Source organism: Hypanus sabinus, chromosome 6 (genome assembly GCF_030144855.1).
Source record: "Hypanus sabinus isolate sHypSab1 chromosome 6, sHypSab1.hap1, whole genome shotgun sequence".
Classification (NCBI taxonomy): Eukaryota; Metazoa; Chordata; class Chondrichthyes; order Myliobatiformes; family Dasyatidae; genus Hypanus; species Hypanus sabinus.
In genome coordinates this window covers 94,229,338-94,256,123 of record NC_082711.1, presented here as the reverse complement: position 1 = coordinate 94,256,123, position 26,786 = coordinate 94,229,338, and the positions used below count along the sequence as shown (strand labels likewise).

The 26,786-nt window shown below is 40.9% G+C and overlaps 1 protein-coding gene across 1 annotated transcript in view; it reads right to left on the bottom strand.

Annotated features, from left to right (window-relative positions):
* The window catches only part of scin (scinderin), a 135,384-nt gene that overhangs the window by 87,132 nt on the left and 21,466 nt on the right, over positions 1-26,786 (bottom strand). The window contains exon 4 of the mRNA XM_059972622.1: positions 6,726-6,875. Coding sequence (XP_059828605.1) covers positions 6,726-6,875 — 150 coding nt within the window. The remainder of the gene's footprint in view (positions 1-6,725; positions 6,876-26,786) is intronic.

Here is a 26,786-nt window from a genome sequence, read left to right as displayed (position 1 = left end):
TTTCCACTACATCCATGATTGGATGATTCCTGCTGTAACAATCTTCAGACGAGCAGGCCCAGATGTGGAGTAAATTCAGGACTCGATAGTAGACATTAGTGATGAAGATTTATTTGGAGAATACAGGGAATAACCACACTAAGAGCTCACTTACTCACGAAGAGCACGCAAAACGGTAATTCACACAGAGCTCAAACCCAGGACTCAGCGATGAGTGCTGGTCCAGGATAACCTTAATTAGAACATAAAATACAGGAAACCTGTGATCAAAATCAAACACTAATCACTTAAAAACAAGAAGCACAGCGAAACCATATTCACATAACGAGGGCCATAACAACAGAGTGACAGCTTATGTCATTAAACAACTGAAATAAAAGACATTCAGGTGTGTCGAGAACTGCTGCTACCCAACGCCCTTTCTAGTCCAAAGGGCTCATGACCGTATTCAGGAAATATCATATTTTCCACTCTATCATCTTTTCTCCCTGAAGATCTTGACACAGCTGTGGATGTCATCATTAGCAAAAGCAACCCTCCAGATGTGTTGTAATTTTGTAAAACATTGAATAAATGTCTGAACAGTTCAAAAATGACAACTTAACTCTTTGTGAGCTTACAGCATGTAGAAGGTCAACACTGTAGGTCTGTTACTATCTAATATTTGTTCATAGCTACTGAGGTATTTCTTAGTCTCAGGCACCATTAACATGATAAACACAAAGTACACTGCAGATGCTGTGGTCAAATCAACACATACAAACAAGCTGGAGGAACTCAGCAGGTCGGGCAGCATCCGTTGAAATGAGCAGTCAACGTTTCGGGCCGAGACTCTTCATCAGGGGCCCTATGAAGAAGGTGGGGGGAGGGTGGAAGATGCCAAGTGAAAAACCAATCAGAGGAAAGATCAAGGGGTGGGGGAGGGGAAGCAGGGAGGGGATAGGCAGGAGAGGTGAAGAAGGAATGTGAGGGGAAAGCACTGTGGGTAGTAGAAGAAGACAGAATCATGAGAGAGGTGACCATTAACATGATGTCTGTTAATGAATGAATATCTGTTGGTTACTTTGAGAATTAGGTTGATGGATTCTTTCGCAGCGTCTGTCAAATTGGTTTGATGGATTTGTTTTAGATTCGGGCTTATTGCTTATATGCAATATTAATGTTCTTTTGTAATTAAAGTAATGTTAAGTCCAAAACGTTGGTGGACTGATGGGTACGAAGCAACCATTAAAGAGTCTAAATGATTTATATGGGAACACTCTGTTAATGTACACATGAGTTGTTTGAATGAAAGAAGTCAGGCTGAGGAAATGGCATGAGAACAAAAGATCAGAGTTTGTCTCTGCGTATCCCTCTATGCTTGTGGAACTCATATTTATTGGGACACCTTCCCTAGGTTCACTGAACTTCAACCAAGGACCACAAATCGCAATCAGTGTCTGGGACCCAGGGCTGTATCACAAGCGAGTCGGAGTTCGGAATTCCCCTGACAACAGCGACAATTTAGTGGTGTCTAAGAATCACGAGCCCTGAAACCTTCGTGATAAATCTTTGTGACTCACTACCTAGTGTTCTGTATGGTTTATTTGTGCTTTAATAAATCAGGCTTAAGTTACTTTGTTGTGCTTGTACACTTATTACCACATCTCCTGGACACTCAAGAAGTTTGGGCCTGATGAACCCAGTGGCAGCATGTCACTCTAATATCTAATGCTCATAACAAATGCAAAATTCCTAACAAATGAGCTCTGGGCTCCTTTCCAAATCTAGTTCTTTCTTTTTGAAGGAGCACATGGAATTTACATAAAGATTATTTGCTTATCGCTTCAATGAAGGCATTGAATGGATTTTAATTTTGATTAAAGCTGAAGTCAAATTTCAAATGAACTCACTAACAAGTTGATCACAATTTCAGGTCAGACAATAATTTCCAAGAAAGATATTGCAAATCTTTTAAAAATATATTGCAAGAACTTAGAAACTAATTTTAACAGCCCTGCAGCTATGCTAACATGCAGGTTGCTAGCCTACTTACTTCAACAGAATATCCTAATGTAATCAATAGAATATGCAGTACCAATGCTGCATGTAGCAAAAGTGATGAGTTTAAGGTGGAAATGTCCTCAGATTGAATGCAGACTTCATTTATACCTTAGGTCCAGGCTGTCTCAATACCCATTAAGACGCAGAACATTTTTCAAATGCCGGTCCTCTATTATGGTAAGATTATCATAAATACAAATCTACTGTTTGGGGTACTAATACGAAACAGACAATAAAGAACTTGCAGCTAGTACACGTTTCTAAGTATTACCACTGTCTCCTTTTCACTAACATGACAGTATTAATATGTTATCACTAGAAATATGTAAATATATCCATCTCTGTTTCCTGCAACAGCATCACGGTACAGCAGTGACTGTCATTCTCATTTTCCTATCTTGAATAATGAGTCAGTTCAAAATCATCATTCACAATTGTCACACACACTCTAATTTTCTGTTTAATGTTCTTAATCTCTCATGGATAAGTATTTACATTACATTGTATCTGCTATTATCCTCTGTTAGACAAAGAATTTCAGCTTATCTCCCCCTCACAAGCTTAGCTGGGTGTGCAGAACTGCCAGCTGTCTCTGGGATTGTGCTCACACCTTTGTACATTCTTAAAATGACTTAAAGCTGAATCCTGAAAGTAAACCTTGCCTGCCTGGTTCACCTCAGGACAGGGTATGAAGCCTGTACTCAATGAACAATACTCTGCGGAAAACAGAGTTGAAACAGGATACCTATGGACTGCTTCATTGTTTCTGGTGAATTCAACTGGGCCAACTTCAAGAGCATATAACCAAAATACTACCGCCAGGGGCCCAAACATAATTGAACATTGCTACACAACCAACAAATATCCCTTCAACCCATAATATAGTAAATCAAATCACCAGGCTGTGCTACTATTTTCTGTCTACAACCAGAAAATTATACAGTGTTATTCTACGGAAACAGAAGAGCGTCTATTTGATTCTGTTGAGTTCATGTTCATGTTCAGCAGGTAGCCTGGGAGACTATGTCACTACTGTCATGCACTTTATCAGCAAGAGCTTTAAGGACTACTTACAAGCTGGAACAACCCAAGTGTCCCTAAACCAGAAACTATGGATGAACTAGAAGTTCCACTCTCTACTAAAGTCCAGATCTGCAGCACTCAAATGAGGTGTCATTGACCTTCACAAGAAATCAAGATACGACACCAGGGATGTCAAGGGACACCACCAGTCCAAAATCAAGTCCAGAACAGCTGTTAGTTATGGCAATGTTTTGTTCCATATTAAATTTTCTAAAATGTTGGATGAATGTCTAGAATGTAAAATGATAATTTAACTCTTTCAGAACCCTTGACACTGGCTTGTATGCCTGTTATTGAGTAACGCTTGCAAAGCATTGTGCAAGGTGAACATTGTGGATTTGTTATTATCTAATGTTTGCTGTATGCAGCTGGATTCTTTCTTAGCTTCAGGCACCATTAAAATGTGAGTATCTGTCAAGTGGGCTTGCTGGATTTTTTTTGGGTTCAGGGCTTATGTAGCATTAATGTTCTTTTGTAAGTGAGGAATATTGTGTCCAAAACAATGGTGGACTAATTGATGAAGAGTGACCAAAAAGATCAAAGTGTTTTTCTGTTTCTGGGTCTCTCTGCCATGTGTAAATATACTGAGCTGCATTCCCTGGTTTCGTTGGACTTCACCAAGAGTGGAAATTGTAATTGGTGCCTGGACCCAGGGGTGGTTTTACAAGTGATTAGGAATTTGGAGTTCCCCTGACAAAGCTACAATCAAGTGGTGACTAAGAATCATGAGTCCTGAAATCTTTGTGACTAGCTACGTAATATTTTCTGTGGTTTATTTGTGCACTCTATTTTATAATAATAAATTATGGTTAAGATACTTTGTTGTGTTGTATACTGTTTAACACATCTGCTGGACACACGAATAGCTTTGGTCTAATTAATTCAGCCCATTACCAGGTTACATGCTAAAAGTAGCTTCCAGACGAAGCTAGACATTATCACGGACAAAACCACATCCCTTCCTGATGAACTTAACAACTTGGATAGAAGGGGACTGGAAAGTTCACACCCATCCTGACAGCCTCCAATTTGCATAAACTCAGTCAGTGTTGCAGATGTTAAGATCAGCCTTCCGTAGAGCTAGCAATGAAACAAGTCTACAGTGAATGCTATCTCCTGGCCCTACACTCATCTCTGGAACATTGGACAATATGGATACTTCAGACTATTGCCTATTGATTCCAGCTCCAGCTTCAGTATCATAATTCCAAACAAACCCATTTCCAAACTCTGAGATGTGGGAGTGAACATCTCTCTTTGCAAGTGGATCATTGACTTATTAAGCAATAGGCTGCAAATAGTAAGAACAAGCAGCAGCACCTCCACCATGATTCTCCTCTGCATGGTGCCCCATAAGACTGCATCTCCATTCCTACTCTATTTCATATACACTCACAACCATGTGGCCAGTCTGTCTATAGGTTCTCAAATGATACTACCCCAGTGGGCTGTATCTCAAATAATGAGTCAGTATATAGGAAGGAGATAGAGAGCCTAGTGACAACGACCTTACCCTCAATGATAGCAAAACAAAAGAACTAGTTATAGACATCCGGAAGGGGACAGTGCACAAACTCTTGCTTACATTAATGGTGCTGCAATTGAGAGGGTTGAGATCTTCATGTTCCTACAAGCAACAATCACTAACAACCTATTCTGGTCCAACCACATTGACTCCACTACCAGAAAAGCTCACCTGCGCCTGTACTTTCTAGGGAGGCTAAAAAAATCTAGCATGTCCCTTTGACCCTCACCAATTTTTATGGATGAGCCACAGGAAACATCCTATCTGGATCCATCGCAGCTTGGTATGGCAACTGCTCTGCATGTGACAGCTAGAAACTTCACAGAGTTGTGAACACAGCTCAGCACAGCTCAGTTCTAACTAGTGTCAGTTGCATGCACTTACGTGGCTGTTAGATGTTTCACTGTGCTTAGAACAAACAGTTTTAAAATAGCACCAGGTTTGTGTGGTTGGGCACAAAAAGCAATAATTTTTGTCACTAATAGTTGGCGAGAAAGAAGCAGTAAGGCAATTCAGAACTGTATTGCTCACTGCGATTTTAAGCATTCAGGCCTGGAGATGCCAGGAATGGCCATAGGTAAAAATGAAACGATTTCACTACTTCAACAAGTTAGGGACTATGAAGAATTTGAAGTTATTGATAATAATATTGTCAATCATCAGCCCACTTTCCTGGCTAATCAAGATCCTCCTATAATTTTTGATAGTCTTCTTGATTAGTTACCAGTTTTATTGTCATCCACAAATTTACTAACTATGCCTCTTGCATTCACATCTAAGTTGTTTACATTAGTAATGAACAACAAGTCTCAGCACTGACCACCAGTCATAGGCCTTCAGTCCGAGAAACAGCCTTTAACCATCGAACCAATTCTGTATCCAATTATCTACCTCTTCCTGGATCCCAAGAGAACCGACCTTCCAGACTAACACACACAAAATTCTGGAGGAACTCAGCAGGCCAGGCAGCACCTAGGAAGAGTACAGTTGATGCGTCGGCCCAAAATGTCGATTGTACACTTTTTCTAGAAGCTGCCTGGCTGTTGAGTTCCTCCTGCATTTTGTGTGTGTTGCTCACACTGTGCTGCATATTTTCTCTTGTTTGTAACCTTCCAGACTAACTTCTTTCTCAAAGTAAGGTTCTTTCTCAAATGCCTTGCTAAATCCATATAGACAACATCCACTAATCTACTCTTTTAGTTACCACCTCAAAGAGCTCCAAGTGAATGGTCAGACATGATTTCCTATGCATAGAGCAGTGCTGACTATTTCTATTTAGGCCTTACCTATCAAAATGATGATTAATCTTGCCCTCAACATCCCTTCCAGTAACTTACCCAGCACTGATGTCAGACTCAGTGGGCTGTAGTAGCCTGGCTTGGCTTTGCTGCCCTTCTTAAATTAAGATACAACATTAACTACCTTCCAGTCTTCTGCAGCTTTGCCTGTGACTAAGATAAGGCAAACATCTCTGTAAGGCCCTCCACATTGTCTTTATCAGCTTCTCAAAGGGCTGAGGATGCACTCGGTCTGGCCCTGGGATTTATTCACCTTGGTATGCTTCAAGTCTGGAAAACCTACTCCTTGGTAATTCATATGTGCTATTTCATCACTATTTCCGTCATTTTTTTGTATCTATTATTTTCTTCTGGTCAACAAGTTCAGTTGCTCAAGACCTGGTAAGTGTGGGGCAATGAGGAACCCAGCAATAACTACAGACACACACTCTACTCACCAGAAACTAGGTCCTTCTTTCTCAGCATTACATTTCACCAGGCAATTCCTACTAGATTACTTTATATCATATGGTTTTAATATTGAGAAAAATTTAATTGCGTATTTTGTTTCTTCTTTACAGAATCTTCTTCAAAAATAAATTCAGTTCCTTGCATTTGGTAGCTCAGAGCTGGTATCCATTGATACTGTTTCTACATTATGTCGTGGTCACAGGAGGAATGTGGGTAATTAGGCATTTGAAGTCAAGAGCAGAACAAGGGCATTGTAGACTTAATGGTGCAATATCACATTTAGAGGTTAATTCTGGTAAAAATACGATCTCCAATAAACCTCTTACCTTGATGAGATCATTTGGCTCCTGATCCTCTTCAACAACAATAAGTTGTGCTCTGCCATTTCTTTCATTGTCTCGAATGCTTGCAGCAACTTGGGCAGCCTTTAGACGTTCAAACTTGTTGCACTTTGAGCCACACCATTGATAAATAACCTGTTGAGTATAAAATAAACATATTAAGATCAAATTTTGCCATAACTGTGACCTCAGAAGTTTGAACTGTACCGGTACAATGGCCTTATGATTAAGTCACTGGACTGGTAATGCAGGAATATAAAAAGAAATACAATATTATTATATTGATGCACATTATTTGCACAATAGATCCTATGTTAAGGATATGTTAATGGTTTATCCCTAACAAAAAAAAAATAGAATTCTTGAAGTTTATTGAACAGCTATCCCATGTTCATTTGTGTGGCAACGGTTCAATTTTTCTCCCTATATTACTTGGAACTCATTCAGGTCACCAGCATGGCAAGCAGGAAAATGAGGCAGATGCCTGCTTCCCCAGTTGTTCACTTGCTTTATGTGCTTTTTTTTTTACATTTCCATGGTTTCCAAACAAGGCAAACACAAGGCTACCGTAGATAGCTGCTGAGGATCAAAGGCAGGAGGAGAGCTTCCCATCTACCTTATCCCTGCTTCCTCCATTGCTTGCCCAAACAGACTAGCATGTTAGCACACTGGATGTGAGCTTCACGTTGGGCAGGATTGAAGGAAGCAGAGGCATTTCAGTTTTTGTCCCTAATCCCAACAGAATGGCCTTGATGTGAGTGTGCAGTGGTTGAGTGGTGAGCTGGACCAATCCATTGGCTTATATTCTGATAACCTGCTGTTTAACTTTTGACTGATGCAGTGCTTGCTTGCAATGAACAAATCCAACACCCAATGAAAACTAATTTATAGATGCTGGAAATCTAACATAGAAACAGAAAACGCTGGGAAACTCAGCAAGTCTGGCAGCATTTGAGGAAAAGTGAAACAGGCTACTTTTCCTGTCATAGAAATAAGGAAGTTCGTCAAGGTAATGGAGAAGGTAGAGGAAGACAGTGAGTGAAACTAAAGAAATTTCTCTGAGAGGGTGAAATAATTGCACACTTCACTCAAGGTTAATAGATTCGCTGAGTGAGTCACTCAACTAACCTACAACCCTCTGAAATTGTAGCACGCCACTCACAAAGAACCAACTCTGAAATTGTCACCAAGCCTACTGACAAAGATAGCATGGTAGCTGCTGGAAAAATTACCACTATGTCCATAATAATCCATAAAAAATAGGAGCAAAATTAAGCCATTTGGCCTATCAAGTCTGTTGTTCCTCATCAGAATTTTCCTACGTTAACCAAACCCTGACAGACCCGACATGCATCCGATTCCATCCCTTACCTCAAAGGGGATTGTTTATTCACCCTTTGAATAGCCTTCTGTAGGATGCAGCTGGACTTCTTGTATAGCTCTGGATCACCCACAGATCTAGCCCTCAGCGGACTATGAAGCTCCTGGTTCATCCAGAGCTTTTGGTTTGGGTATGTTCGGTATGATCTCAAAGGCACACACTCATCTACACAGATTGTGATGAAGTTGGTGAGGACCGTGGCGCATTCATTCGAACTCAAAGATGACTCCCTGAATATTGTCCAGTCCACTGACTCAAAGCATTGCTGTAAGCATTCCCCCACCTCCCTTGACCATACCTTCTTGGGCCTCACCACTAATGTGGCGGTCCTTAGTCTCTGCCAAGACACTGGGAGTAAAAGTACAGCCAGATGATCGATCTTCCCAAAGTAGAGATGTGGGATGGCATAGCAAGTGTTCTTACTGTACTGTAAGAGTAGTCAAATGTGTACATTCCTCTAACTTCACAGGTGATATGTTGGTGCTAGGTTCTGTTTGAAATCTCCTACAATTATACGGAAGGCATCAGGGTGTGCATTTTCGAACCTGCTGATACCATTGCTCAGCAAATCCAGAGTCTGCCTGACGCTGGCCTGAGGTGGAGTGTGCTCAGCTTCCAAGGTGACAGTGAAGACTTCCCTCAGCAGATAAAATGGGTGACATTTGATTGCCAAATTATCCAGGTCGGGTGACAGGACTGAGACAGAATCACTATGTCTGTCCATCAGAATGAGTTAACCATAAAACATACTCCACATCCTCTGCTTTTAAAAAACTTAGCTGACCTGTCTTTGCAGAGAATTGTGAAACTGTCGAGCTGCAGCACTGCATCCAAAATAGTGGGATTTAGGCATTTTTCTGTGAAGCAGTGTACGTAGCCATCCTTGATGTCCCTCTGATGCAGCAATCTCACTCTGAGGTATGCAGTTTAATTTTCCAGGGATTGTACAGGATAATTGGGAGTGGGGGTCTAAAGCCTTTGTGCTTCAATACGTATTCTAGCCCCCTCAAAAGAGATGTTAACATTGTATTTGCCTTCTTTACCCCTGATTCAACCTGAATGTCAAACTTGAGGTATCTCTGCAGGCTCTCAAATCCTTTTGCACCTCTCATTTTGGAACTTTCTTCCCACTTAGAAAACAGTCTACACCTTTATTCTTCCTACCAATGGGCATGGCTACTCACTTCCCTACACTGTATTCTGTCTGGCACTTCTTCCCCACTCTCCCACCCTTTCCAAATCTTTATGCAGACTTCCTGCCCCTGTGACACTACCTAATCCCCCGCCTGTTTTCGTATTGCCTGCAAATTAGGCCACAATATTATAAGTTCACTCGGATCATTAATGTATGAATTTAAGTTCGTGGTCGCAAATTCACTGGAACCTGCAACCATCCAAAAAGTACCTACCTCACAGATGCCAAACATGAGCTCTTAGTCATATCCCATGCACCATGCATGACTCCACCATCAGATATCAGGTCGTTTTCTCCCATGTGGTCATATACCTCAACTCCTTGTAATGTCAAGCTTGTTGCTACCTCTACATCCTGCCCAATATCCCCAAGCAGAACTGACCAGATAGACCTATTGTTTCAGCTTGCTCTTGCCTCAATAAACGTATATCTTCATAGGATATCCACAGGGTTTGTCATGATTAAAAAAGGCATCGTTTTTTTTAACTTTGCTCAAGCCGTGATGTTAGAGCTCACCAGTGGTGGGCAGTGACCGAGCAGTCCCGTTAGCAACCTCATTAGAGGTCTTTCAGCCCAGTGTGGCAGTGGCATAGGATTGTGCTTATTTGATTGAGTCCATTCTTTGTTTTTGACACAAGACAGGGGAGGCCGTTAATAATTTGCATTTCACGGAGGGGAGGACAGTAAGCTGATGGTGAGCACTGTATTGCACGGAGGGGAGGATGGTAGGCTGATGAGTTACATGGTGTATTTTCCAAGTTTTGAATAGACTCACTCAATTTGGGCTGTGATGTCAGCATCTCCCTCTCGAATTACTTTCCCCAACTCTCCTTACGCACTACCAATTGACTTAAGGGAGCGAGCAAACTCTACTGGTATAGTAGAAAATTGGAGGGAAATTTTCATTCTAAAGAAGGAATTTTTACGTGCCGTGACTCAGCTGCTGGCCTGCCACTTTGCTGTTGTTGTAAACATTGCAAGAGGTGGATTGTGTAGGTTAGAAATTAATTGTACTGCAAAGTTCTTGTATTTTTTGCGGTTTTCTCATTTAGTTCTTTATTATGCCATTTAAAAAATATTCAATTAACTCCTGTGATGCAGTACAAGAAATTGAAAAGGTTTCACTCTCAGATAAGGCGAGTATTGATTACATGTCAAATGCTGCTGAACAGGTTTTGTGTGATAAACTGAAAACCAACAGCTTCTCTACCCAGGCTGATAAGTCAAGAGATTTCACCAATAAATGTCATGCTGTAGCATTTGTAAGATTTGTAAATGATGGAGAAATTTAAGAAAACTTTTTCTGTTGCAAAGAGCTGCCCAAAACAAGCAAAGCCCAAGATAGATATATTTAATGACGAAGGGTCTCGGCCTGAAACGTCGACAATCGCTTCTCCCTATAGATGCTGCCTAGCCTGCTGTGTTCTACCAGCATTTTGTGTGTGTTGTTGTTAGATATATTTAATGTTTTGTCTTCATATCTGGAAACAAATGGTCTGTCTTGGAGGAACTGTGCTGGCATCTGTACCGATGGCATCCCATCAGTGGTTAGCTCCATGAAAGGTTTTGTTTCTTTGTAAAAAAAAGAATGTCTTGACATTGTCACAACACAATGCTTTCTTCACAGAGAGGAGCTGACATCAAAAACTCTTGGAGATGAAATGGAAAAAGTTCTGGATGATGTTACAAAATGGGTAACTTTACTAAAGAGCAGTTCACTTGATAATGTTTAAAGAAAACTGTGTGAAAACCTGGACAAAGCGCTCACCAGTCTCCTGCTATTTACAGAAATCTGTTGGCCTGGCAGAGGATGACTTCTCAACAGGGCATTTGAACTGAATGGTGATCTGCAGGGGTACTTCCAAGAGAATAGTAGGCCAGCTTTTGCTGGGTGCTTTGAAGATGAAGAACGGCTGCAGAAACTAACCTACTTAGCAGACTTTTTTTTATCATGTGAACCAGTTGAACAAGTTTTTGCAAGGCCCTGGAGAAAAGGATTTGACCTCAAGTGACAAGATTCTTGGATTTAAAAGAAAACTTTATCTTTGGAAAAATCATGTTGCAAAAGGAAATCTTGAAATGTTTCCACTCCTGCTTGAGCTTGAGAGTGAGGAAGGACATCAGAAAGTCTCAAGTCTTACTGAACACAGAAATATATTGTCTGCCTTATGAGTTTTAAAAAATTATGGAAGGGAAAGAAAAAGATTAATTTCAAGAAAGGTAAACTAAGCTTAACTACCTGTTTTTATCAAGAAATATTGGCTAAACATTCTCTACTCAAAGAACATTGACAGTTACTTTTGGATTATTATATCTAGAACTTATTGTTCAAGCTAATGTACTGAGAGCTGTAGATATAATAATTCTTACTTAGGGGTTCCCTGAGACCTGAAGATTGTTTCAAGGGTTCCTCCAGGGCAAAAAGGTTGAGAACGGCTGCTGTGCAGTCCATTCCATGAACTTCCATGATAGTTCAGATGCCCTCTACCACTTTTGCCAGCATTGAATACCCTGACCCTAACCAGTTCATCTTCATCATGAATGTACATTTCCTCTACACCTCCATCCCATGTGAAAGTTCAAATTTCAGAGTAAATTTATTATCAAAGTATATACACCACATACAAACTTGATTATTTTCTTGCAGCATTTACAAGAAAATAAAGAAATGCAATTTACAAAAACTATACATAACAAGAACAGATACATGTCCAAAAGAGGCCAAATTGTGCAAGTAATTTAAAAAAAGTAAATAACTGTACTGAGAACATGAGATGTAGAGTACTTGAAAGTGAATCTGTAGTTTGTGGACTCAATTCAGTGTTGAGGTGAGTGAAGTTATACATATTGGTTCAGGAGCCTGAAGGTTGTGGAATACTAACTGTACCTGGTGGTTTGGTATTTAAGGCTCCTGTACCTCCTGCCTGATGATAGTAGCAAGAAGAGAGGGAGACGGGTCAAATCCAGGCAGTTGGAATGGGCTCAGGTGGAGGATCTTGGCTGGCACAAAGTAGTGGGTCTGAACACCAGTTCATTTTCTGGTCTTGGGCCTTGACACTTTAATCTGGCTTGAAGACTGCTCCAGCGCCCTCTCCTCCAGGAATGGATGATTTTTGTTTGGTTCAAGGTGCCATATCTGCAATCCTGAGAGTATCAGGAAGGTGTGATGGTTCTCCCTTTCTTCATTGAACAGAGGCCTAACAATTCTTCTCCAAAACATACTCGTTTACCTGGCTAAACCTGTCCTCATATCTTCACCTCTCCTCACTATTTCTAGATCGAAAGTACAGCAATGGACACTTGTATGGCACCAAGCTATGCCTGTCTTTTTGTTGGACATGTGGAACAGTCTTTGGTTAAGTCAGAGTTGGGCACACTCCCTCAACCATTTTTCTGATACACCTATGACTGAGTTGGTACTACTTCAGGCATCCATGTAAAACTGAAAAAAATGTTTTTCATTTGTAATGTATTTCTACCATGTTCTCTCATTTACATGGTCCATCTCTTCTGGAGGAAATCCAAGCAATACTGGAGGAACTCAGCAGGCCAGGCAGCATCTTCCCTCCATTATCTCAGATTATGTTCTTTCTACTGCAATTGCTCTGATGGTGAGACATTGTGTACAGGTGTTTCTGAAATATCTTCCATCTTTCTTGACATGCCTTCCACTCTACCATAGTGGATAAAACATTTGTCTGCATTTTATTGACTTTCACACCTCTGCACTCACTCCTTCTCTTGGACAGAGCAAGAACAGAGTTCCTCTGATCCTTATCTTACACCCCAACAGACCCTGCATTCAGATGACCATCTTTCACAATTCCTGTCAGCTCCGACAAGTTTCCACTATCAGACACATATTTCTCTTCCTTTTCATCATGTTAAAGAATTCCTTCCCTTCGTGATTCCCTAGTTCACTCTCATTTCCCTCCTTGGCACTCACTACCTTTTGACATTTTCCCAAGCAACCAGGAAGGATCTGTCTGTCCTTTCACCTCTTGCCTTCCACTGTCCAAGTACTCAAACAGCCTTTCTAGGCTAAGAAGATGGCCAATTGTCTGGGCTCCATTCTGGCCAAAATGATCCACCCAGACTAGTCCTGCAATATCCATCTAGTCTGGTGCCTGCTCCATTTGTCCCAGAAGACTGGTTTGTCAGTCAGGAGATGGCTTTTCTCTCTCAGTCACGAGAAGGTGTTTCACAGGGTGAAGAGTGGATACCTCCTCATAATTTTCCATGCGTTCAACTTTGATCCACATCTGTGGCCAAGTTTTTGTATTCCGTGCTTTTGCCCATTTTTTCCGCATGCCGCGTTTTGTTAGATCTTTGTGCGAGAGAAGGGGGTTTGGGGGATGATGTTCTTGTTTCCTTTTGTTATTTTTTGCACAGGTGGAGGGGGGGTTTGGAACATTGAGGCAAACGCGGAAGGTGTGTGAGGGCTCGGCAGCAACTACTGATAGGATGGATCTCTGATGCTGGAGAAGGAGACCCTGGGTCCTATCGCTCACTGCTGCTGGAGGGTGGGCCTCTGTCCCTTGCTACATTTTGTTATTTTATTTTGAGCAGGCAAAGGGGTTTGGGGGTTGATGATCATGTTGCTGTTCTTTTTGTTGAGCGGGGGATAGTGTTTGATGCTTTTCTTTTGAACGACCCATGGTTTTCTTTGTTTTATGGCTATCTGGAGAAGGCGAATCTCAGAGTTGTGTACTGCATACATACTTCGATAATAAATGAACCTTTGACTCTTGCATGGTGCTGTGGAGTGCCTGGTGAAAGTCAATGGCTTCTTGCCAGTGCCCTTTCACTTTGAGGGGGGTGCATCAAGGTTGTCTCAAGTCTGGACAGTTGCATTCTATCTGGGTACAGTCATTCCAATTGATTAGGGGGGCAAAACTTGCTCACGATACTAGAGTGCAGGTTGGGACGGCTTAGATTGACTTTTCACCAGGGCAAAACACTGAACATAAACAAACTGGTGGCCTCAATCCTGAGGTATCAGTTGGCCACGTTGGTCCTGCCTGCAGTCATTGTCACCATGAATATGATGGTAAACTTATTTTGGGGAGCAGGAAGTACAAAGTCACTACTCTGGTCCGGAGTTTCCCAATTGAGGAGTGTGGGCTGTTGCTGATATGTGTAGGTACACAACTAATGGCTCTCTACCCCCGGACACCTGTTCACTCAGCATGGGCAGGACTGGGGACATCTTTCTTCCACCAATGCATTGCCATCAGGAAGACGAGAGGCCCTCAGCAGCTACTATCGGCTCAGCTCTGTGTGGAAGCTGTGCAGATTATATCACGAATTACTACAGGCCGGGAACATGGCTTTCTCCAGTCAGAGTGCTCTCCTGCTAGCAGAGAGTGCTTTGGCTGTGAGGGAGGGTAGATCCTGCTGGCAACACAGGGGGCTTGTGTGTGTTCTGGATAATGTAGATCATGTAATAATTTAAAACTGTAAAGAGTGTGTTTCTGAAGTACTGTAATATTGTAAAATATGATCTTGTAATCAATAAATAAACTACATTTGAAAAGGTGGGAAACTGTCTTCCCATTTAAAGCAGTGATTCACTTGCAATTTTTCCAATATAGTATACTGCATTCAGTATTAAAAATAGCCCCTCCTCCATACTAGAGAAAACATCCACAGATTGGAGTACCCGGTCTCAACCTACAGGAGAGACCCTGGGCTTCCAGCTGCCTGCTACATTAATTCTCCATCCAACTCCCACTCTGATCCCTTTGTCTGTGGCCTGCTCCACTGTTGCAATGAGGCCTAACACATACTTATAGAACAACACCTCATCTTCACAGCAACCAACAGGACTCACTATCGAAAGAGTAACTCACACTTTCTTTCAATCTGATTCAGGACTGGTCATTTTTGTTTGTCATCCTTTTTTTTGTACTACCAGGCCTGCTGGGTACACGTCATGAGCCCTGTGATGAGCTGTAGAGCATTGAGCTTCTGGGTTTTTGAATACCCCTATTTACTAATAGTTATCTTAACTAGAGTTGTGAAACCCTTGTGCTTTCTGTTTAACCCTGTCAAGTTAATTGTGACTGGCACAGGCTTTCTGCAATCTGTGATTATTTAAAGTGGACTCCCAATTAGCATTCATCCTGGGGTATTGAGAATGATTTATCTCGCAGTGTTGCTCCCTCGTGCCACTGTTATTCTGTTGGAATTATATATAACCTCTTGCTTCCATCTCTACATGGGAGTCTGCCATTCCTCCATACCAGGGTTCAGTCATTGCCTGCGACCCAGTAGAACTGACTATACATTACACAGACTTAACAGTAGTAGCTATAGGGTACACAGACCAAGGAATTCTACTGCAACATTATTTTGTTCCACCCTTTTCCACCCTTTGTTCCACCCATTGGTGTCTTCACCTTCTCTGCTGTCTAGAGTGACTTATTCCTCCTTTTCTCAGTTCTCTTCAAGAACTTCTGGTCATTTCCCCTTTCCCCCTTCTCCCTTGCTCCATTCCCCAATCTGGCTCCCATTTTACCCCTTCTCTTCTCCTCACCTGCCTATCACATCCCTCTAGTGCTTCTCCTCTTTCCCTCATTGTCCATTCTCCTCTCCTATCAAGATTCTTTCTTCTTCAGCCCTTTATCTCTTCCACCTATCACCTCCCACTTTCTTACTTTATCCCCTCTCACTCAGTGGCCTCCTTCCCCATCATCAGGTTTCACCTGTAAGAACACGAAGGCCAAGGGAGGGGGAAGGAATACCCAGCTTAGTGTACCTTCCAACCCCCACCTTCCAATTCTGACTTTTTTTCCCTTCCTTTCCATTCCTGATGCAGGGTTTTGGCCTGTAGTGTCAAATGTTTATTCCTCTCCATAGAGGCTACCTGCCTTGCTGAGTTCCTCTAGTACTCTGTGTGTATTCATCTAATTCATTAACCACACAAATGCTGACAGATCTACTGAATCCTTTACAACATTTTCTGATTTTAAGTCTAACACCTACACTTGGTAGATGATAAAACTGAACCCAATATTTTTAATCTAATTGTTTCTGCAGGCTGAATTACATTAACCCACTGTAAAACAGTAGCACATTAATCACCACTCACTGAAATGTTCTTCGCTTCAATGTGACTTCATTTATATTTTTTCTTATATTGGCAGCATAAATAGATAATATGTTGTGGGAACCACAAGATATATTTATTCAACAATAGGGACCCGAATAAGTAACACATGAACACTGAAATTTAAAAGAGGTCTATCACCTACTTTCCACTTAATAGGAAGGTATGCTTTCTTAAACAAGTTTATGAGTTTCCTTACGTAGTAAATGCTACTTTATTTTCTCTAGAGGGGAGTAGTTTCAAGTAACTCTCATAGAACCAGTCCGCATAACTTAGGTGCATGTTGGTGAAATATTGAAGGAGGGCTGCACTATCAGAAATTGCTTAAGTACATTATTAAACTGAAGCTCCATCTAAATCAATATAAAGGATGTTCCAAAATAATCCAATGACATTTTGCAAGCGTCCTCATCAAAGGTTCCCCTTTCTCTGAAACAAAGTAACTGGTCATTAGCCCAGCTAGTGCCTGCATAACATGCTGCTGTAGTCTTCAGAGATGGCTCAAGTAAGATTAGTTACAAATTGTTTTGGAGGTAGGAAGAAATTCAATACTCTTCATCCCCTTTTGTTTTGTTCTTGTAATTGAGCAGAAATTTATATTCAAATTAATCTTCTTGAATGGAAGATTGTGTCTCTGTTTATAAAAGTCACACAACACTGAAACAGACCCTTCAATCTACAGTGCTGACCATTAATTTCTGCCTTTCCAAGAGTAGGTTAATCCTTTTCCTTAATTTCTTTTCCAATATTTTCCCTGCGACTGAAGTTACAATAACCAATCTGTAATTACCTTGGTTATCTCTGTATAGGTACCACATTTGTTGCTTGCACTTCACCTGCAGCCGACAAATATCTAAAAATCTCTGCCACAGCCCCAGCAATCTCTTCCCTTCCTTCCCTTAGCAGCTCATGTGTGGCACCTTATCAAAGACCTTCCGAAAATCCAAGTACAGAACACCCAATGATTCTCCTTTGTCTACCTTGCTTTTTATTTTTTCAAATAATCCCAACAGTTTTGTCAGGCAAGACTTTCCCTTAAGGAAACCATGGCATTGGCCTTCTTTATCTTGTGCCACCAAGTACCCCAAAACCAAATCCTTAGCAATTAACTCAAACATCTTTCTAACCACTGTGGTCAGTTTAACAAGTTTCTTTCTTCTGTCTCCCTTCCTTCTTGAAGAGTGGAGTGAGATCTGCATTTCCCCAGTCCTCCAGAACCATGCCAGTCTCTTCAGCCACTTCTTTCAGAACTCTGGGGTGTGCATAATCTGGCCCAGGTGAGTTATCTACCTTCCGACCTTTCAGTTTCCTAAGTACCTTCTCCCTAGTAATGGCAACTTCACTTACTTCTGCCCCCCGACACTCTTGAAGTTCCAGCAAACAGCTCGTCAAGACTGATGCTGTGTTGTGTCATTTTGTTTTTCTTCCTCTTTCTCTGTGGGCACTGGGGGGGGGGGGGGTTGGTCTTTTTTTTCTTTTTAATTGGGTTCTTTAAGTTTTCTTGCTTTGCAACTGCCTGTTAAGCCAACAAATCTCAATGTTGTACCATTTTTGTTGATATTAAATGCACTTTGAATCTTTGAAATACTTATTAAGTATTCATTACTTCTACCATCAGGGAGGAGTTCCAATACAGGGGTATTAAATCAACGATTTAGAACCCATTCCTTTTCCCTCCACCATCAGATTTCTGGTTCATAAACTCATTCCTTTTTTACAGTATTTACTGTACATGCTGCTGCCACAAAACGAATTTCATGTCATTTAGTACAGTGTTAATAAACCTGATTTTGGTTCCAAAATAATCAGGAGGATTCTTGCAAACACGAGGAAATCGGCAGATGCTGGAAATTCAAGTAACACACACAAAATGCTGGTGGAACACAGCAGGTCAGGCAGCATCTACAGGGAGAAGCACTGTTGATGTTTCGGGCCAAGACCCTTCGTCAGGTCTAACTGAAAGCACTGTCAACATTTTGGGCTGAGATCCTTCTGGACAAAGACAAAGAAAGGTCTCAGCCCGAAACATCGACAGCGCTTCTTCCTATAGATGCAGCCTGGCCTGCTGCATTCCACCAGCATTTTGTGTGTGTTGCTAGGAGGATTCTTGAAAAAGCTGTGGCAGCAAAAGGAACAAAAAATCTTTCCTCTTGCAACACGAATCTCAGCAACCACATTCTGCAAGTTGATGACAAAGCAAGGTTGTATCACGCGAAACATATTCTATGACCCAATTATTTTAAAATAATTATCTAGTCAACATTAAACGTATCTGATGTTTATCTCAGAAACAACATTACTATTTTTAGCCTTCTTATATACTAGTCAATATAATATTCAGTAGTTGATTTGACAGAACACTTTCTGTGCCTATATCCTATGTGACAAAATGTAAAAACATGTATCATTAATTTCTGGGGAAAGTAGTAAGGAAACAATCTAATGAACAATGAAGACACAGTGAAAGGAATGCCGATGCTTGGCCAATAGAATTCCTCCAGGAGATTGTTTTGAATGTACTCAAGGTCTGAACAAATTGTTACCATCAGTGGAACCCAAGGAATACTGACAGCAATGTTGAAAAGGACTGAAAAAAAGCCCTCAATGAACACCAACCCCTTCACAGATCTTCTCATCAAGTCAAAAATCTTGTACACTCTTCTTAACATCAATGGGGAAGGGCACATCCATTTAATTGGGCTGTGGCCTGCACCAAACCTTCTTCCACATGTTACCTCATACTCAGCAATGAAAATAAAGACAGGGTAGTGAAGCCTACTTTAATCACCCCGATCAGAATTATACACGTCCCACCACCTCCCCCCACTGTATTACCCTGACTGCCCCTCCCATTGACTGTAAGTCTGAAGCTTAGTATTCTGTGCTAAATGGCTCACCTCCTGACATTTCAAAACCTACCATTTACCAGGAAGGGTGCAGCTGCAAGACTTAAAAAGTTCACCCACTTTTGGTGCATTAAAAGGGATGTACTCACTAATGTGCATCGAATCTCCCACAAAAAAATCAAGAAATTACTGTAAAACTGTGAAAAAAAGATTGTCAGGATAATCTCCTTTCACTTATCACTTCAAAAATCTTAAGTTTTAAACTTAGAAAATACTTCGCAGTTCCTTCACTTTGCCGAGTTAAGTGCTGGCACGCCTTACCCTACAGCAATGTGGGAATGCATTCAGCAGTGGGCTGCACGAAGATGGCTCACAGTGAGCTCAGTGGTTCTCAGAGGGAGCCAGAAATAGGGAACAAACATTTGCCTCGGCACCAATGTCACATCATGTGACTAAGTATTTACTCTGTGAATAGCCTCCTGAAATTTTCATATGTGTACCAGAGAAATAAAGCCATAAAGCCAACTGAAACAGAAATGTTTATCCTGTATCTGGGATCAGATATTAAACAAAGGTAATTAAGCAGGGACCAGCCTTTAAGAGCACAGCATCAAGTTCATTGCATGCTCTCAATCTTTTTTATGTCCAGGGTGACTTGGAACTGTGACGCTCACCAAGATAATACCTGCTCAGGAAAATGAAATTAATTAATTTACTAAAAAAATATTTCATACAAAACTAAAATATCATGATGGCTGTTTGCCTGTCATTTTTAATATCTTTTTACTGTGCTGTTTTTGTTATTAGCAGGAGAACAATCACGATTTTTTTTCGTAAGATTGCAATGTTTTTCACATGGATGAAAATCTAAATTGTCCCTGTGTAAAAATGAATAGTTTAAATATTATCAATAAAGTACCTTTACACTCCTAACGTGCGGCTTGTGATTAAATTTCCCAAAGGGAACAGATGTTTATCATGTGCAGAGCTTTTTACGGTTGGCTACCACTTACTTCCTGCTGGTACAGAAACGAAAACAGGAGTAAAATGTTTCTTACATTGGACTTAACCACAGCCCCACTGCCTATTGCCAGAACACTATCAAAGCTGCTTTTATTCATTGGGTCCCCATAAAAACTACTTTGTTTCAAAATACAGTGTTTGTTCCTGCTAAAATAAAATGTTGCTTTATTTTTAGAAAAGCAACAGCTAGTTTAAACTCACTCCAAGCTTGGCGTAGCAAACCCGTTAACCTTTAAATGTCCTAACCAAAACAAGTTAAATGTGTCACACCTAACTATCTGCTGCAATCACTTTCCAGCCAATTTTTGATTGTTTTATTTCAGTGAAATCAGGATAGGAACATTTCTTGAGTTTCACTTTTGACAAGTGAATATTCCGTTTATTTGTTCTTGTGATGTGACATGGCTCACAAGACTTCAGAGAAATGAGTGTAATTCCAAGGTGACATTCCACTGCAGCTCTGATAGAATAATTCACCATTGCAGCTTCATCTTTCAGATGAGATTTTAAACCAAGGCCCAATTTGATCGTTCAAGTAGATGTAAATGAACCCATGAAGTCAGGCCAAAGAAGGGCAGTGATAACTCCCTGATGCCCAGAACAATGTTTCCTCCTCAATCATCATGAAAATATAAATACCAGATTATTACTGGTCCAGATCTTGTTGATCTAGTTGTCCCCAATAAAATTGCGGCTTGTAATGTCCCCATACCCATACTAACTTGGTCTGAATATGAAGAGCCAATCTCACCAGTTGGAAGTATCTTCAATTCTGTGAGGTGGCCTGAGCAGTGTTAGTGTTTCCAGCAGTGCACTGAAGAAGCATTGGATATGCCATATCCCAAATACACCCAGAAACTTTGATAAAGAATTGTATCAAAGCTGTTTAGGAGTTCTCATTGAATTTAAATATTTCTGACATTATGAAATCATTAAGCATTAAAAAAAACTATTACATTTGAAATAAATTAACAAGAACATCATAGTAAAAAATACAAAACTTTTTGCACTTAGTAAGCAAAATCTAATTAATTAGGAAGAGGAGGAGGAAACTAGAGGTCCATGAACCATTTCTCATCGTGGGATCAGAGGTGAGAGGATCAGCAACTTTAAATTCATCAACATTAGCATTTCGGAGGATCTGGGTCCAACACTTAAGTACCATCATGAAGAAGGTATGGCAGCACCTTTACTTTCTTAGAAGCTTGCGAAGATTCGGCATGTCAAACTTCTATATATGTGCAGTGTACTTTATTGACTGGTTGCATCACAGCCTGGTGTGGAAGCACCAACGCCTTTGTAGGGAAAAACCGACAAGAAGTAATGGATATAGCCCAGTCCATCGTGAGTAAAGCCCTCTGCACCGTTGTGCACATCTACATGGAGCGCTGTCGCAGGAAAACAGCATCCACCATTAGAACCCCACCACCCAGGTATTGTTCTCTTCTCACTGTTGCCATCAGGAAGAAGGTTCGAGAGCCTCAGGACTCACACCATCATGTTCAGAAGCAGTTGCTATCTCTCAGCCATCAGGCTCTTGAACCAGTAGGGATAGCTTCACTTGCTGCATCACTGAACTATTCCAATAACCTAAGGACTTACTTTCAAAGACTCTTCATCTCATGCTCTTGATTTTATTGTTGATTTATTATTGTTATTTTATTTCTGTATTTGCACAGTTTGTTGTTACTTTTTTGCCCATTGATTGTCCGTTGTGACAAGTAAGGTTCACTGTCATTTAACTGCATATAACTGTGTATATAATGTACAGTCATCCCTTGGTGTCCGCGGGGGATTGGTTCCAGGACCCCTGCGGATACCAAAATCCATGGATGCTCAAGTCCCTTATATAAAATGGTGCAGTATTTGCCTATAACCTATGCACATTGTTACGTATTCAGGCAACAATAAATATATGAGTTCGGCAAGGGTTTCTTATAACAAACGACACGTTTATTAAACACAGAAAACAAACCCCCCAAAAGTAAACAAACACTACCGTAACCGGAAACAGCTGCTGAGCGGCTGTTCAAACAGTTCGTAAAGTGATATTCCAAAACAGTTCTTAAAGTGATATTGCCAAAAGTTCAATATGCTCACAGTCCATTTAAAAGGAGAGACTTTACAGGACGATTTAAGTTCTCTTTCACTTCGCTTGCTTCGATTCCCGACGTCGAAATTCCCACGAAGAATTTACGAAACAGAACGGCTTAAAGGCACTGACCTTTCCTTCTCCACTACCTTCAATCCTTTCTAGGTAAACCTAGGGATTAACACGAAGATAGTCAACGAAATCCTTCCAAATAAGGATCACACAAAGGTCGCCCCCGTTTCACCGTAGAAAGCGATTCTCCTCGATCTTTAACTTCCAACCTTGAATCTTCACTCTCCTTTAATTCTCAAACTAACAGAATCATAAAGAACCTGTTGGCATTAACCTTTTAAACTTTAGGCATTAAATAAAAACTTCATCCTTCAACTAAACTGCGTCATCACTTCAAACACGCAGTGGCATGAAGTCAACTTGGCAAATCCAGCCACGAACTGCCCCTCCTCACAGGGTGGGGTCTACCTTTTATAACCTGTAAAAAACCCATCACATGATCTCTACTGGCGGGAAAATGACGTCATTCCACCATCACAAGACCATCACCTCAAGTCCAGTACAGCTTCAACCCCAGTCACATGACAAGGGCTCCACTGTCATGTGTCACGAGTACGTAACAACATCCTCCCGTATACTTTAAAACATCTCTAGATCACTTATAATACCCAATACAATGTAAACGCTATGTATTGTTATACTGTATTGTATAAGGAATAATGACAGAAAATAAGTCTGTACATGTTCAGTACAGACTCAACCATCGTAGCTCTTCTGGGAACGCTGATGCAGTCTTGGCATCAGCCAATGCAGATTCTCTCATGATCTTTAAGTTCTTGAGGCCTCTCGCTCACAACACAAGTAGCAAGTGAACAAGACGTGAGGCGACCAATGCTCAAGCAACGAGTGCTGGAGAGAAGCTGAGGATCTGTGAGATAGCGGGAGGCTACAGCATGGTATGCCTACATGTCACTTCATTCGCGTGGATTCAGCGCAGGGCTCGGCACGCGGCAAACTTAAGCTTTGCTTTTTGGATCATTCTGGAATTTTTTTCCAAATATTTTCGATCTGCAGTTAGTTGAATCTGCAGATGCAGAACTCGCGGATATGGAGGGCCGACTGTGTATAGAGGTGAGACGACGTTTCTTCAAACCAAGGTATTAAAATACATAACAAACATAGCACACAATAACTTACGAAGGTAAAGATAAAATTTCCAGATGAATCACACATAAATAATAAACCAATGTGCATTAATATTAAATACTTTAAGGTAGGGAATAGATTAATCAATGATACTTTGAATATGATGCAGCCAGGATTTCAGAAACCTCATGGCCTGGGTGAAGAAACTGTTTCTCATCCTGACCGTTCTTGCTTCTATGCATCATAGTCTCCTGCCTGATGGTAGAAAGTCAAAGAGGATGCTGGTGCAGGACTCTCAGTACCATTAACTGTGGTGTTAACTGTTCAGGCTAACAAAATGGCTTCTCTGTAATGTTACTTAATGTTGTAATGGGTTTCTGTAGCTGGAATGTCTGGGTTATAACTGCAGATGGGGGGGGGGGGGGCATTACACCGTACTCACACTGAAGTATTGCACTGTTGGCAGGGCTACGCAGTTCACCCTAGGTAAACAGGAGTAAATTGGGGGCACAGACGCTACACTGGGTAAATGGGTGGGATCCTTAACAACGCTAAGGGCCTTGCGTATGTAGCGCTCCTGATAAATGTCCCTGATGGATAGTGGGGAGACCTCTGTAATCCTCTCAGCTGTTCTCACAGTAGACTGTAGGGACTTCAGATCCAATGCTTGACTACTCCCATACCAGATGGAGAAGCAACTTGCCAGGATGCTCTCAATGGTGTTCCATTGGGGTGGGAACCTTGCTTGCCTCAATCTCCTTAGGAAGTGGAGGTGCCACTGTGCCTTCTTGTTCAGGGAGATGATACTTAGGGACCAGATAAGGTCATCAGTGATATGAAGTTCCAGGAACTTGGAGCACTTAACTCCCTCTACAGAGGAGCCATGTATTCTCACAGGGGGTTGGTTTGTCTGCACATTCCTGAAGTCCACAATGATTTCCTTTGTCTTCTCTACATTCAGGTTCAGGTTGTTCTGCTCACACCAGTCCACCAGACGCCCCACTTCCTCTCTATACTCTGCCTTGTCATTGTCCTTGATAAGGCCAATCACTGTTGTGTCATCCACGAGCTTGATAACATGGTTTAAGCTGAATCCTACGACACAGTCATGTGTCAGCAGTGGACTGAGCACACAGCCCTGGGGAGCACCAGTGCCCAGCATAATGGGATGAGAGACGTTGATGCCCACACGGACTGACTGGCCTTTTTGTTAAGAAGTCCAGTATTCAGTTGCAGAGGGAGGTGTTGAGATAAAGAAAGGATAGTTTCTCCACCAGTTTCTGCAGTATGATGGTGCTGAATGTGGAACTGAAGATGATAAACAGTAGTCTGACATATGAGACCCCGGTTTCCAGGTAGGACAGGACAGAGTGAAAGGCAGAGACAATTGCATCATCCGTACAGTAGTTCAATTTGAATGATAAGCAAACTGGAAAGGGTCCAGAGTAGCCAAGAGAAAGGCTTTAATGTACTCCATGACTTCCTTTGATTCTATTTTGTTTCTTGTATTTACTATGACCACCGGCAAAAAATAAATCTCAGGTTGTATGTGGAGACATATATGTACTTTGATAATAAATTTACTTTGAACTATTAAATTTGAAGCAGATTAACAAAGTTATCAGAATTAATAAAATAAAAAATACTAACATTAACTAGCTACAGCAAATACACATGAGATTACTAAGATTTTAAAGAGAATTTTTTTTTAAATTAGCTTTTTCTTTGCTTACAAATTCATAGACATATTTACCACTGAAATTCATGGTGGAGACATCACAACAAGACTGAATCTGTCAGTAAACTCAAGACTTCTGCATTTGGCAACTGAAAGCTTTGCACATATTTTTGGAAATTTGGCATTAGCCAGCAACATACTGTTATTATTGATGGAAGTTGGATATTATAACTGTCCTGTTCCCTAGATCACTAAGGTGCTTGGACTTTAAAGGTAATCCAGTGGTTTCAGTGTCTTTTTACAAACTGTTTTATGACAATATATAAATGTATTATTTTCTTATAAAGATTGCATCAATTTATTTCAGAACTTTGTGTTTTGATAACGCAACTTCCATGTAACATTTCAATAGTGTTTTGGGTAAGGGAAATGGAAGTGCAGCTTTTAAATTACAAGAGATAGCTGAAGGCCACATCAACTGGTTGACCCAACAGCAGCAGTCATGTAATGTGCAAGGTCAAGCTAATTCTTGACCTTGAGCTAATTCTTTCTCACTGAGAAATCAGGTAATGTTCGGTGGCCCAGATGAAGGAAGTTTTCTACTGTAAGTGAAGGCAGAGTAACTAAAAGAAATGGAGTAGGATGTGAGACAGAGGCTGAAAGGCAAAGCAGAATATTTTAGGAGACTAACTTCACAAGTTAACACAAAGAGAGAGAGGGCAATGGAGAATATGTGCTGGTTTAGGACATTTCAGAAGAAGTGTTGCAAGAAACTTTTTGCAGAGACACAACAAAGTCTCTGTCACCTCTAAAATCACTGGCAAAATTTAAATGATCTAGTTTAATCAGATGCATTAATGTACAAACTGACAACATGGGGTTGTCACCAAATTGTTCACAGACAAAGTGATAAATGGACTAGACTCCCAAGAGAATAAAGAAAAACATTGAAAATAAATTGGATTCAAGTGTGCCCATTATACAAATATTCAACAGGGACAAGGCTAATTTCCAAGAACAATTTCCTATTTGCCAAGGGCATCTGTAAAACATCCTATGTGATTTTGGGTTAAATCATTCTTCAGATGTCTCTAGCAATGGGCTAAAGAAGGCAATGCAATACCTATTTAAATCACATTCTGATTCACAGTGCAAAGCATAGTTTTGCTGCATCTGGCATTAAAATCAGGAACAACTCCAGGGATTTGAGTTCAATCCTCACAGTGTGGAGTTTGAAAGTGCTCCCTGTTACTGTATGGGATTTCACCAACTGTTCTCCTTCACATGGTGCAAAGAAGGTACTGGTGAACCACAGCAACGTTTTGTGGACTACGTACAATACAATTCCAAAGATGTGCTGACAAGAGAATTGCTACAGTAAATTAATATAAAATACAAAATAAACAAAAAGATATTGATGCTGTGTGCAAGAGAATAAGTTGCAAGATCCCTGAGAAATGAGAGAGGATATGTCATTCACTGGATTGCTCTGTTGGAAGCTGGCACAAACCCAATGGCCAAGTGACCTCCTCAAGTTAAACTATTCTGAATTTAGACCCCTG